The sequence below is a fragment of the Botrytis byssoidea genome (genome assembly GCF_014898295.1).
Source record: "Botrytis byssoidea strain MUCL 94 chromosome Unknown BBYS_015, whole genome shotgun sequence".
Taxonomy (NCBI): domain Eukaryota; kingdom Fungi; phylum Ascomycota; class Leotiomycetes; order Helotiales; family Sclerotiniaceae; genus Botrytis; species Botrytis byssoidea.
Window position 1 is genome coordinate 338,624 of NW_024065856.1, and position 13,551 is coordinate 352,174.

At 43.7% G+C, this 13,551-nt stretch overlaps 5 protein-coding genes across 5 annotated transcripts; 1 reads left to right on the forward strand and 4 right to left on the reverse strand.

Annotated features, from left to right (window-relative positions):
* Nucleotides 1-250: 250 nt before the first annotated feature.
* On the reverse strand, nt 251-1,882 carry EAE97_007597 (uncharacterized protein; the record flags this gene model as incomplete). The annotated part of the gene is made up of 10 exons (XM_038878111.1): nt 251-442; nt 490-810; nt 861-880; nt 930-982; nt 1,085-1,196; nt 1,250-1,274; nt 1,336-1,398; nt 1,452-1,570; nt 1,623-1,681; nt 1,743-1,882. The coding sequence occupies 10 exons, from the start codon at nt 1,880-1,882 to the stop codon at nt 251-253; spliced, it is 1,104 nt and encodes a 367-aa protein (XP_038730949.1).
* A 1,589-nt stretch (nt 1,883-3,471) lies between these two features.
* EAE97_007598 (uncharacterized protein) lies at nt 3,472-4,869 on the forward strand (the record flags this gene model as incomplete). Its single annotated transcript, XM_038878112.1, has 3 exons — nt 3,472-3,565; nt 3,639-4,001; nt 4,061-4,869. The coding sequence occupies 3 exons, from the start codon at nt 3,472-3,474 to the stop codon at nt 4,867-4,869; spliced, it is 1,266 nt and encodes a 421-aa protein (XP_038730950.1).
* A 559-nt stretch (nt 4,870-5,428) lies between these two features.
* On the reverse strand, nt 5,429-6,193 carry EAE97_007599 (uncharacterized protein; the record flags this gene model as incomplete). Its single annotated transcript, XM_038878113.1, has 1 exon — nt 5,429-6,193. The coding sequence occupies one exon, from the start codon at nt 6,191-6,193 to the stop codon at nt 5,429-5,431; it is 765 nt and encodes a 254-aa protein (XP_038730951.1).
* A 1,004-nt stretch (nt 6,194-7,197) lies between these two features.
* EAE97_007600 (uncharacterized protein) lies at nt 7,198-8,439 on the reverse strand (the record flags this gene model as incomplete). Its single annotated transcript, XM_038878114.1, has 1 exon — nt 7,198-8,439. The coding sequence occupies one exon, from the start codon at nt 8,437-8,439 to the stop codon at nt 7,198-7,200; it is 1,242 nt and encodes a 413-aa protein (XP_038730952.1).
* Nucleotides 8,440-9,355: 916 nt separating this feature from the next.
* EAE97_007601 (uncharacterized protein) lies at nt 9,356-12,204 on the reverse strand. Its single transcript, XM_038878115.1, has 2 exons — nt 10,672-12,204; nt 9,356-10,617 (listed from the first exon to the last, which is right to left on the reverse strand). The coding sequence occupies exons 1-2, from the start codon at nt 11,541-11,543 to the stop codon at nt 9,630-9,632; spliced, it is 1,860 nt and encodes a 619-aa protein (XP_038730953.1). The 5' UTR covers nt 11,544-12,204; the 3' UTR covers nt 9,356-9,629.
* Nucleotides 12,205-13,551: the final 1,347 nt, after the last annotated feature.

Consider the following 13,551-nt stretch of genomic DNA (forward strand, 5'->3'; position numbering starts at 1 on the left):
TGATATCGCCTTTTGCAGATGGGATTGGGTATCAGCATGTAGGCACAGTGTTACTTTAAGAGCACAATCCACAAATATCGAAATAGAGTTACCCCTCGATGTGACAGATCTCAGGAAATCGTTTCATATTTTCATCATATGTCTGTCATTCATATCTCAGCTCTGCTCAATGCTAGTTGTAGAAATCCTCAAAAGAATTTCCCCTGCATGATAACTTATGTGTGGCAAATGCAAGTTATCCTCTCTCCCACTATGACAGATCAAGTACAACTCTTCCTTGCATTTTACCCTCCGACATCTCCTTGAACACTTCCGTCAGGTTCTCCATCTTCTCCATTCGAATACGAGTCTTAATAATTCCCCGGGCCGCCATCTCAAGTACCTCCAATGCTTCACGTTGGTTACCTACTGCCGAACCCTTGATTTTCCATTCTTGAGCGACCTGTTGATATTAGCGCATGTTACAAATGTGATAACGGGGATCTTTACCATGGCTGCAGGGAATGAGTTGGCTATAGGTTGGGAATCGCCTTCTGGCATTCCAACGCAGACCAACGTTCCGCCGAATCTCAAAAAGCTAAGCGCTTGAGAATAAGCGCGATTAGAAGCAGTGCACACAATGACAGCAGATGCTCCGATTCCACCAGTGACTCTTTTGACTTCCTCTGCAATCGCTTTATCGTCAAATTTGGTAAGATCTATGAAGACTTCTGCTCCGCATTCTTTCACCAACTCTTCCTTACTTCCATGATCGATTCCAATGATTCTCATTGCCATACCACGACTTCCAATTTGGCAAGCCAAGTGGCCCTAGGTAGGTTAGTATGCGACCCGATCAGAGATTCTGGGGAGGAGATTACAAGACCACCGCCCGCACCGGCTATTGTATGTTAGTTTGAAGACTTCATGAAACTCGGAAATGACTGTACCGATAACAACCCATTGTCCACTCTTAGCATCACTCTTTCTCAAGGCTGAATACCTAAACTCAAAAGTTTCTGTGAGCTTCGCCTACTCGAGGGGTGACCGGCCCCTGAGGCGGCCCGGCCGCCTAAGCGACCGAATTGAGGCTGTGAAAACTCACGTCGTGACTCCAGCACATAGTAGAGGAGCAGCGTCCTTAGAATCCAGAGCATCTGGAATTGGTGTTACATAGTTCGCTGGCGCGAGCGCATATTGTTGAAATGTCCCCGGGTCTGTTTTCTTGAATTAGAAATATCACCCACTTGGAAAGCCTCGATTCACGAACAATAATAGCCAGAGATTTTTTGATTCTACAAAACGAAAGATTTAGTCTTGAATTATAAGGCAGATTCAGAATTTGGGGTTACTTACGAAGCAGACTCCATCTTTGCCCTCGAGACATGGAAGACAAGAACCACAAGCATAGGCGATCCACTTTGAAGATTCTCAATTAATCACGGTCCCCTTGGTTCTCGAGATGAACTCACTTTAATTCCAACACGATCACCAACCTTCACTCGACCATTCTCTGAACCCGGGCCTAGTTTGTGGACGACTCCAACACCTTCGTGGCCGCCAACTTGCCCAGCTTGCGTCGGATAAGGAACTTTCAAGGCATTAGAACATCACCGTATACTTAACTGATGTAGTAAGCTTACGACCGCGCCAACTATTTTCACAGATTCCCATATCACTGTGGCAAACACCACTATGGGTACTACACAAGACAGCACAATCAGCGAAATCACATCGATAAAAACGGCGCAGTGTGAGCTCACAGTCTCACAAGCACATCGCCAGGTCCGGGCTCGGGTGTATTCAGTTGCTCGATTTTTGTGGAAATAGTTCCCGGTTTGTCGTAAACAATAGCTTTGTATTGTTTGGGAATATCAAAGGATTGGGTTGTTGCTGCTGCCATTTCTGCGATTTATTCCTTGGCGAGGCGAAACACGTTTTGATTCCCCACGAGTTCTTTTCAGTTCAAGGAAAGAAAAGAATATGAAAAAAAAGATGTATGGATAGATAGGTAGGTGGATGTGTTAGTCTCGAAAAGAATGGAAATTGTAGAGACTCGAATCACTTTAAATAACAGGTGAAAGAGCGGGGTTACACTATCTGTCACTACACCCACCACCTTTACACCATTTTACTACGAGGACTTTAAAGCCGATATGCAACGCCGAGGTTTGGCATACTTGCATATATGCGAGTGTGCTTCAGTGAATGTGGTAGTGACGATTTGGATGACAGTCAATCAGTCAATAGCACCAAATATATGTTGGTTGGTTCCTTCCGAGCGGGGATTAGTTCTTTCATAGATGCGGGGTCTGTAGCAACTCGGGGTAGTGATATGCAGCCACTCAGAGAATTGAAAAAGTTAGTGATTGAATGACAATGGATGAAGATATCATTCGTAATACGTTTACTCGAATATGATTGCATTTGTTTGGCCTGTGTGGTCCCTTGTCTCCCGATGTTGAGGCCACAAAATGACAAGTCAACAATACTTCGTAGTCATGTATGTTCGACGCCTTTAAAGTACACCTGCATGTGTATATATCTGAAGTGGCATGCAAAGTTATGCATGATGATTCCATTGTGGCAGTTCGTACCTCTGAGGTGGATCCTCTTTCTCTTTCTCTTTCTCTTTCTCTTTCTCTATCGACTTTACTGTCTTCTTGTTGCTGACTTTGTTACTGGCTCTGTGGCACTGCTCTATCTATCTAGCTCTTCATAGGAGAAAAAACAGGCCGGAATTGACCACCAATAAAGCCCTTCGATAATCCAATTATTCTGTTCCAAAAATATTCATTAATAATTTTTTATAACTAAAGATTATTCAAAGATTTATTTCATCTTATTAACTTTGAAGGTTTTATTATCAGTTGATTTATTATTGAATTTATTAGAATGATCAATTTTTGGCTCTTTTTTCTTCTTCGTAGAGTCTAGTCTAGCTCTAGGTATCGTATCTAAGCGTGATCATGACCGTGCGTGCCAAGTGATGATAGATACTTGGGATTCAATATCCTAGGTCAGACCTTACATCTTCCTAGGTAGGTACCTTTTACCAATCTCATGTGAAACCCATTTCTATAGTTATACATTTCAGTATAAAACGAGAAACTTCACATTCGGATGTTTGAATGCATTTAACAACGTTCTCGTCGTCTTAACTCCCGGGCTACTTCATCGTCCTTGGATTTCGGTATACACAATATAAAATGGTTGCTATGACGTAGGTACCACGTATCTGAACACTAAATGCAATAGTTTCTACGTCAGGTACCGGTAAATAGGTTCCTAGACTGTTATTATTTATCAAGACTCTCCGCATATTTCACCGAAGAAACCGGTACAAAATAGAGTGAGTATAAGAACCATTATAGCGATAAAATCAATAAGTCATTTCTATCTCTTTTCATTCTCAATTGTACAGTATAGTATCATTTCGTGTAATAAGTACCATTTTTCTTTCTTCCCCTCCAACGAAACACTACCTTCAAAATGTCCCCAAATATGCAGAAACAGCATCCTCAATCCGTTCATGGAGAGAGTCACGAAAGAAAATACGGTGCTTTTCAGAACGAAATCTATAGAGGTATGATACCCTATGCAATGTCCCCTTCAGTTCAAAACAAGACCAGGCAGCTAGCTAACTTACCTTCCTTCAGATGGCATGTTTGCCAATACGGTCCCAACTGTGACCACCGACCCCAACAAACTCGAGGAACAAGCACGCTCTAAGCTTGCATCCACATCATACAACTATGTAGCAGGAGGAGCCGGTGAAAAAGCCACTATGGATGCCAACAGGCTCGCGTTTAGACAATGGAAGATGGTACCTCGAATGTTGCGTCCCACTACCAAGCGAGATCTCCGTGTCAATCTCTTTGGCCAGGAATATGATAGTCCCATCCTCATGGCTCCAGTTGGTGTTCAACAGATCTTCCATGAAGACAAGGAGACTGGTCTCTCGGAAGTTTGTGCGGAGATTGGCGTACCTTACATTTTGAGCACCGCTTCGTCTTCATCCAGTGAGAATATGAATCCTATGCCTTGATGAGGAGTCACGACTAATGGTTCGTTTTCCTAGTCGAAGAAGTAGCCGAATCTAACGGCCCCGGTGGCCACCGCTGGTATCAACTTTACTGGCCTCAAGATGACGAAATCACCCTCTCCCTCCTCAAACGCGCAAAGGACTCCGGCTACAAAGTCCTCGTCGTAACTCTCGATACTTGGGCTTTAGCCTGGAGACCCGCTGATCTTGATGGAGGTTATGTCCCTTTCATGAAAGGTGTCGGTGACAAAACTGGCTTCACTGACCCTGTCTTCCGCCGAAAGTTCAACGAAAAATACAATGCCACTCCAGAGGAGAAGCTTTTTGAGGCTTCCCAGGAATGGGTTGGTGATGTCTTCTCCGGTGCTGCGCATACCTGGGATCAAATCAAACTCTTGAAAGATAATTGGGATGGACCCATTGTTCTGAAAGGCATCCAACATCCAGACGATGCATTGGAAGCCGTCAAAGCCGGGGTCGACGGCATCATTGTTAGTAACCACGGCGGTCGTCAACTCGACGGTGCTGTTGGCTCTCTAGAAATGTTACCTGAGATTGTCGATGCTGTTGGTGACAAACTGACAGTCTTGTTCGATAGTGGCATCCGCACTGGTGTGGATGTTATTAAAGCCCTCAGTCTAGGTGCCAAGGCCGTTCTAATAGGAAGACCTGCTATCTATGGATTAGCAATAGGTGGAAAACAGGGAGCCAAACAGGTCTTGCAAGGGATTTTGGCGGATGTGGATCAAAGCATGGGATTGGCGGGTATTCAAGATATCAAGGGATGCAATCGTTCGATGATTAGAAGGGTGCAGTATGGAGGGGATGTTAAGGCCAATAATTAAATGGTGGTGTAGAGAGAGGCGGATGAAAGTGAAAAAAAAAAAGAGTTAAACAATGGTATTTAATCGCGTGTAGATAATAATAGCTAGGTAATTCATTCATAGTTCCTACCCGTGTTTCTATAGTTGTCCAAACTGTATTCCTTCTAAGATTCTAACTTGAGATTTTGAGAACACTATCATTGATTTTTTAGATTGACTTCGTAGATTGATCATCTTAAACCGATTCAACAATTGAAAACATTTTGATGTCTGAAATACTGAAAATATTTCAAAGGCATTGAATATTCTGAAGGTTTTGATTCTTGGATTGTATTTCATTCTAAAATTCTAGTTTTAAGATTTTCGAGCTGTAATCATTAATTTCATCCATTCAATCTCTTCAATCAGTTTAATAATCGAAAACCCCTTCAATATCTTAAACACTTTCAATGTGCTTAGAAACAATTGAATATTCAAAGGGGTTTGATTGTTGGACTGCAGTCTGAACTATTTGAAACTCTGAATTAATGTCGTAAGACTCGCTTGCAGCACACGATATCCGCAAATACCCCTCCATTCATCACAACACAACCCAAACCACAAAAGATACACCGCAAATCAACCAGATTCTTACCATCCCTCCTTCCAAGCCTGATTCTCTCCCAATCCGCATAGACCCACCGGTAAAAGTTCCATCAATGCCAGAAGTTGTCGCGCTGGCATTAAGCCCCTCCGAAATAGATTGCGATGGAAGAGCCGATGATGTCGGCTCATTAGCATTATTCACAGCAGTAGCGCTGCTCGTCTCCACTACCGCCGAAGACAAGACTCGCGTCGAAGTATCCCAAGCTAGAACACTAGAAGTCTCATCCTTGTTCGTCGTGTCAAGGGGCATCGCAGACGCTACTGCAGTCCCTAGACTCAAAACCACGGCGGTGGATTCAGGGTGCACATTAGTTCCCGTGTCAGCATCGACATCTGATCCCGAGTCCAAAGCTGAGTCTGGGTCTCCGTCTTCGTCTTCGTCGGCGAGGGGACCCGAGTTCAGTGCATTTATTAGCATGGACATGGGTGGACTGGAGTCACCGTCCGAATCATCTGATTCGATTCCGAGGTCAGAATCAGACGATTCATCATCCGACTTCATTTCCGTGCTTGATTGCGATTTTGATTGTGATTGAGAAGCCGATGAGGAGGATGAGACGGATGTCAAACCGGACTCTGCGTCTCCCGAATCGATATCAGAATCGGGGTCGGGTGTAGAATCATCGGGGGTGCTGATGCCGAGACGGAACATACAGACTTGTTCGTTTTCGTCCTGGCGTGGAGCATATTGAGTTAGCATTGATCTTTGGGGGGTGTTGGAGATTTGATAAATGTCATACTTTATGACAGCAATAACCCTCAATCGACGCGCATACATCTCCTATGCCACAGTACCCATAATCTTGCATGCAGCACGACTGTTTATGTCATAAGTTCATTAGTACAAGCTTTCACATGCTCGCATTCCGTTGTCTTCCTTCAGAGTTGAAGTTCAAACACCTTCCCAATTTGAATTCCAAAGTTCGAAACTTTTATGAACAATTGAGAGGGTACTCTGAGGGTAGGAAAGACCACTACTCTTTAGAAGTCTTCAGAGTCCAGATTCTTATAAAGTACCAAAGGACTGCCAGAAGATGGTGAATGATACGTGCGTGAAGAAATTTCTCAAGGGGCTCGGAAATCATTCTAGCACAGTGTGTACATGAAAGGAAAAGACAACTCACCTCCCCAGTCGTAGGATCATAGCAATATTTACTGTCGCTTCCACCACATGGAATTGAACCTTGTCCATATGTTTGCTCACATGAGAGAAAGTCTCTCTTATTAGGGTGTAAAGCTTTGTTATGATGCAGAGCGTGGACTTCTGTAGAATGGGTTGTGAAATGGGATTTGGCGTTTGTAGAATGGGCTATGTAGAGGTATAGGACCGGCCAGATGATGGAATTTGGGGACTTCATTTAAAGGGAAATTCGTTGACGGTGAGATATGGGAATGGAGAGTGTAGATGTTCTGAATCGTAATGAAGAATGAATGTGTTTATATGATGAGTGCTGGAAGATCGACAGTGTTTCACCTATAGCATGAGGAAGGTATGCGATATAATGAATTTTTGATCTATCGAAAAAGTTCCCTCGATAACGCTTAATGTGATCAGTTTATGTTTTGTGATCAATTATCGCTACCCCTGAGGCTGAGAAATTGCGGAAAGGGATGCCATAGAATAAGTAATAATCTCTGCCCCTCACCTGAAACCGATTATTGCCTATTGCCTAGGGGTTTTAATCTCACGTGCAACTTTATACTTCATCGAAACCTTGTAAGTATACGGCGATTACTCTCCCGAAATGCAGTAAGCCTCCAATTCCAGCCTTCAATAAACCAGCTGTGCAACCTTGCTCCCCCGTACCTCTCAATCTGGTCAGCCACTTCCAAACCATCGGAGATAGCAAGCTCAGCACCGGTGGTCTCGACTATGGGCATGGTTATTATAGCATCCCCTAATTTCATTATCTTTTCATCGCCCGTCCACAATTTGATAAGTTCTGGCTGATCCACCTGCTGAGTTCTCAACAGCCAATGTAAAATTCTGTTTTCTTTCATCGTTTCGGGATTGAAAATCTCTTTATAAGGGCCAGGTAGATCATGATTTTGCCTGAAGTTTTTGATTTCGTCGAGAAACTTTTCGATCAAGACAGGGGATGCTGCTTCGTAAGTTGGTCGCGTCGGTTTCCAGAGCTCATCTTCAGTGTCTATCAAACTATCTAGGCGCGGCCGTGAATAGATGTAAGTTAAGCTCACTTCGCCACTTTGCGTGTCAGTGTGGTTGATTATGAGATCCAAATTGGTTCTGTCGAGCTTCTTATGGATTTGCGCTTTATTGCCAGGAAACCAATCTCGAAACTTGTGATCCCACAAAGTCTTTGACAAGATGACAGTGCCTCGGAATACTACAATGGGGCTGATTTCTCTATAGCTACCTGGACATTGGAGCGGAGAATGAACGCCCATGCAGTCGAACGTAATATTCCCTTCCAATGCATCGACATGCGGGGGGAAAACCAAGCGAGGCGACCCGCTTGATCTAACCTTAATCTCACAATTCCACTCAATCTCATCCTTGAATCGTGACCTCAAAAGATGTTCTAGCATACCGCGGTGAACTCTCACTTTGGTATTGGTTGTTCTCTGGGGAAAGGGTGTGGTGCTAGGCACTAAAAGGCGATCTTGAAACCTTTTTTCGCCAATGTTCAGCAGTTTCCTTAGGTCTTTGACAATCCACACTGGCAACAAAATACTATAATCATGTCGTTTTGAATTCTCATCAGGTCGACGATCTTTTGTGAAGATCTTGAAGGGAATGTTCTTTTTGTAAAGACCGCGTGCGAGTGTCAAAGCTGATAACCCACTCCCGAGTATTCTGACGGGCGATCGAACCAAGGGAGTGTGAGCAGGAGTAGGTGGACAGGATTCCAAGAAGCTTTCCATCGACATACTTCGGATCTGGTTGCTAGTCGAGAGCCCTTTTATGTCTCTTGGGAGGCCCATGATGATTTTGCAACCTCAATGAATAAAACTGTTAACAGAGGCTTGATTTTGAAAGTTTCTGGTGGTAAGAAATGCTACCTTAACGGGTGAAGAATGAAGAATGATGGATAAGATGATGAACAGCGGAATCATATGAAAACATGCGACATGTTAGGGAGAGGATGACCGAGTCGGTCTTTACTTCCTCATCATAAGTAATACTGAGCGAGAAAGAACAACCTACAACGTTTTAGAGCTTGTGAGAAAATCATCTTGTCGAACCTTGGAAGTTTTGATGGAAAGTTTGTGGATAGCGTAGGTTCTCTAGATCTTTACTAGACTACATCAAATGATTATATGCTGGATTGTATGTTTCAGAGCCTACCTAGCGTCAAAATCATCGTGCCGAGGTTTTGACGGAAAAGTTTGGGTGTGGCGGAAGCTAGATGTTAACTGTACTAGATCAAGTCATGTAATAAAGTATAAAAGTATGAGAGTTATTGTATGATCTGAATTAGGATGTTAATATGAATAACAGTTTTGATGTGAATTGAAATATTGATATTAATTGGAATAAACATAATGCTTTCCGAAATTCAGACTACAGGTCCTATGATCTCTTCCAATGTTCCAATTCGAGTGTAACAATCAGATACTTTGAATATCCCAATCCCGAATAGACAATTTGAAAGTTTGGTGAAGGCGGCACATAGATATACATATCGTAGGTAGGTATGCGTATTGCCGTGCCTTGCTTCTCATCCGGTGTCAGACTTCTCGATTGCGCAACTTTGCGCCGTAGAAGCAACAAGCGACGAATATGCTGTAGTCAAGGAAGTAAGGATCGATCAGAGAAAGCATCACTGCTTCCTTCGTGATTTATAAGCTATTCAGCAGTCATCACCAGGGTATATAGGACAATTTGGAATTGAGAAAGAATATACTACTGTTCAAGTAATTTCTATAGAAAAAAATGCTAAACCAATGGCCTGGTATCATGCAAGACGTAATCCTACACCGTGCAATGCATGCTTCCTATTTATCTTTAATCTCCATCACGATTGTGAGTTGTCCCATAAAGCCCAAAACTCCATTTCCAACGCCGGGGCAATGCTTTTACGCCAAAAAATCCCGCTACCCAGAGGTATTAATATGAACAAAAGAATAGTTTAATTGCATGCATGAAAGAGGAGACAAGTGCTCGACTTTTTTTACCATTCCACCCCTCTCCAATTGAAGTTTCCATCCACATTGACGAATCCCCCTTGATCAATCGCCTTCTCCCATCCCATCATCACGGCAAGAATCCTGCAGCCCGTGGCACTGACTGTACAGACAATCTTGTCACTTGCTTTTCCCAACACCGCCAAATCCATCAAATAAGCCCTTCCGACCAATTCTCTCAATCGTAAAGCTTCTGTAGTAGGAGGTAATGTCGTATCCGGGGTTTCGACAGCAGTTTTCGGAGTTCCCGAAGGTTTGCCTAAACTCCAGAACATGCCAGCATAGAATCCTCCTTCCCATCCTACTGTATCATCTACGAATTTCCTTGGCCCTGGAGTGTTAGGTTTAGGAGCGGCTGCATCAAGAGCATTCTTGGATGCTAGTCGAATCTGCTCCTGCGCTCTAGAGACGTCTTTGAATTCTTCGGAATCATAGACATCTGGGTCATCAGAGGCAATGACCAATGCACTTGCCATTTTAGCCAAAGTGTCGTGTTCCCCACTCGGAAGTGAGTGATTGAACTTCTCGTTTATCAACATGTGTGCTTTGTCGCTATACACTGTCAATGGAATATAGCTGTCTTTATACTGGAATTCGTATGGTCTCCTATCCCCGTGACGAACATGTATACCAATGACCATCCCGCTTTCCTGATTTGATGGGTCTAGTGTGGACTTCGCCGAGAATTCCCCGGCTCTGCTGTCAACGTATTTATTGTCATCGTCGGATAGGTGGAAAAGGGCTTCGTAACCGAGTCGAGCCATTTCAAAGATAGGCTTTTGTCGATAGACTTCCATCTTTTTCGCGTCTTCAAAATAATCGTTGAAAGACCCTCCCAAGATATGAGTTGCGGTAGCAGCGGAAACTACTAAATGACGAGCATGATGCGGGCATGGAAGCATTTCGTGGCGCGGTGGGGGTCTGCATTTGGGAGTCGGAGGTGGCTTGAAGAATGTTGTATATTTGCCGTATGCCCTTGTTGTTGTCAGTAACGAGGAAAGAAATGACCCTTAGATTCTCAAAGCTTACCATCTTGAGTCATCTACGAAGAAATGCCTTCCTTCTTTTTGAGCCAAACCGAACGCGGTCCACAGCATCATCAAGCCCTTTCCGAGTCCCGCATCTGATGTTTCCAGCACAAAAGTCAGAGTCTTGTCACAGATATCTGAATCGATCAAGCCGTCCTTGTTTTCGCCCACCAATGAACCATCTTTTTCCCTCAATACATTGTTCTTTGCCTTAATTCCGGGTAAAAGTCCATGTGCCTCAGCCTCAGCAACGTCCATGAAATTTGGGTCCACATGGTAGTAATCATAATGTGCAAAATGCTCTCGGTGCACGTGGCTATGAAGATCTGCAACAGTGGCAGCGACTTCCATATTTTGCGCGCATATATCGGCATATTGTATGGGAGTAAGAGGAAATTCGTGATTCGGAGGTATGGAAACCGTCCATTTCGATCGTCCGCGTTTGTCTGTTACAATAACTGGTGTTGGAAAGTCCGGCAATTCTGACTCTCCAACCATCTCATACTGATTACCAGAATCTGTTGCCCACCCTACTGCCGTCATGGGCCTTTCTAGCCATGTCGAGGTAAAACTAAAGTAAAGTAACCCCAATATGCCAGAAACCCATAAAAACCCTCTGAACCACTTTCGGGGAGTCCGTGATGGCGCTGGCTTACCGTGCCTTGGAACCAAAGCTGGAAGACTTGGTGAAGGCGGGGGCGATTTGATCAAATGGTTGAAGCTGAATCTAGAAGAAGTAGACGACGATGGCCCTCGGTCGTTTGGGTCATATCCTCCAGATTTACGCAAACTGAGCCGAGGAGAAGTTCGTGATGAGAGAAGCATGTCTGAGTGCGTGTATGACTTTTTCACGTCAAGAGGAGGGGGAACCATGGGGTAAAATGACTGGCACAGCCAGGAAGAAACGAAAAAGAATGCAGTCGCGAAAGTTGCTTAGAAAAGGAGCGTTGAAGTGCTATTAGAGAAGCTCTCAGATGTGCCTGCACTTGAAAAGTAAATGTTGAGTAGGTGACATGTAGAAATTTCCAACTTCCGAGGTAAGTGAATGAAGTGACTAATAAGGAGACAGGCGAGGAAGTGAAGGCTCTTTAAAGGTAAACCCTTCAACGGATATGAACCGAAACAAGAAGGTTTGCTTTCCAGAATCGGAAGATTTTAATATATTTGAGATATGTCAGAAGATATAGTACTTCTGAAGTGTATGGATATTGTTTCTTGGCAACAGTAAAATATGGAGTAGATGCGGAAGCGCGTAAAGACGAAACGAAGAATATTGCCGGAATATGTAGAAGCGCATAGAGTTGGAGTTGACCCAAGAGGTGGACACCGGTGACGTCTAAGGTGGAATCTTTCGTATCCTTTCTGAATCAATGAGGTGATGTACCGAAGTCAAAATGCACGATCTACATGCCACATTTTACTTTTAAGACAGGAGAAAGAAAATCCCAGACCATTCACTGGATGAACAGAAGATGAGATTGAGGCGAAGAATAGATGTGATTAAGATGAAGAAAGAAAACCAGGATGATATCTATGACCCGAGAAAAGATCTGATACAGTGATACCGGAAAAGAAGGAGATCAACTTGAGACAGAGATGTGATATTTTTGCATGGTAAGGCCCTTGTATGTGGTCATCAATCTCTGTGCATATCTGAGCGATGATTGGTTGAAGCTAGATTCTTGCGTGGGGCTGACGGAGGGAACTAGGGGTCAAATCTTATGGAATGGAACGTGGGGCCAAAAAAAGGGATTTAAGCACCATGTGCATGTTACAGGTGAACGGGAAAGATAATGTTAAGAGGAAAGAAAGAAGAGATGAAGTTGCAGAATCTAAACTCGAAAGTGTTTCTGTCTTTCCTTCTTCCTAAAAGCAATCATCCTTCACCAAATATCAGATGTTTCCCTTACACCAAGAATTCAGAAGGGAGCTTTGGATGATTTTCCCCTCACAATAGACATATACCAAGAGCAAGCAAAGCAGCGTCTACACCTCGTTGAATCCTGGAAACCAACAAGCTGATTAGCTACTCCGCAATTCAATGACAAGTACGGAGCTTGAGGGAAATACCGCCACTGGTAGGCTGTAGACAGGATCTTGTAACCATAAGCATTGATATTATCCAACCTTAAAACCTTGTTTTCATGCCCATCACCAACATGAGAATACCCGACCTCATGTCGATTTGACTTGATTAGCTGGTGGAACCGGATATGCACATTGCACATTGCACATTGCACATTGCACATTGCACATTGCACATGGCATAATAAATGTCATGTCTCTTGACCTTTCTTAATCTTCTCGTTCCTTCCTCTTCCTTAAATTCCCCACCCATCATGGAGGGGGGTTCTAACTCGCCTAAATAGGATTTTTGGCTTCCCTCACGTCTCTTTCTGCGAACGCGATAAAGTGCATTGCGTTGACCCCTGAACATCCGAAACGTGCTAATGAAAATGTCCGACTGCTCGTTACAACCAATCATGCACCAGAACATCAAGATCAAACAAGCCCAAACAAAAGCAAAATTCTCCAACATCCAATCTACATGTGATTTTACGAATCATCTTTTCTCTTAAGCTTTTTGATAAGGACGAGGAGATTCACGTCCGTGAATTAAGGTTTTATCGCGGAGAAAACAATCATTGAAACATTTTTCCCTCTACGATATCAAGTATGTATTATGATGCCACCCCCTCCTTGGGCTGCTAGACAGATGTCCAGTCGCCCGTCTCGAGTTGAGCACATTCTCGCACAGCACTCACAGCAGAAGACGCCACCATCTACATCCACTCATATATTGTAAATCGTGTTTAACATATATTCCCCGTACCCCGTACTACTTCTCGGCAATTCCCAGGAAATGTACCGTGTGGTCGAG

What these genes read in the sequence shown, in the direction of transcription:
- EAE97_007601 (XM_038878115.1), bottom strand. Translation starts at nt 11,543, where the DNA reads ATGGTTCCCCCTCCTCTTGACGTGAAAAAGTCATACACGCACTCAGAC. An exon ending in TTCGTAGATGACTCAAGATG is followed by an intron (nt 10,618 to 10,671) that starts GTAAGCTTTGAG and finishes GACAACAACAAG; the next exon opens with GGCATACGGCAAATATACAA.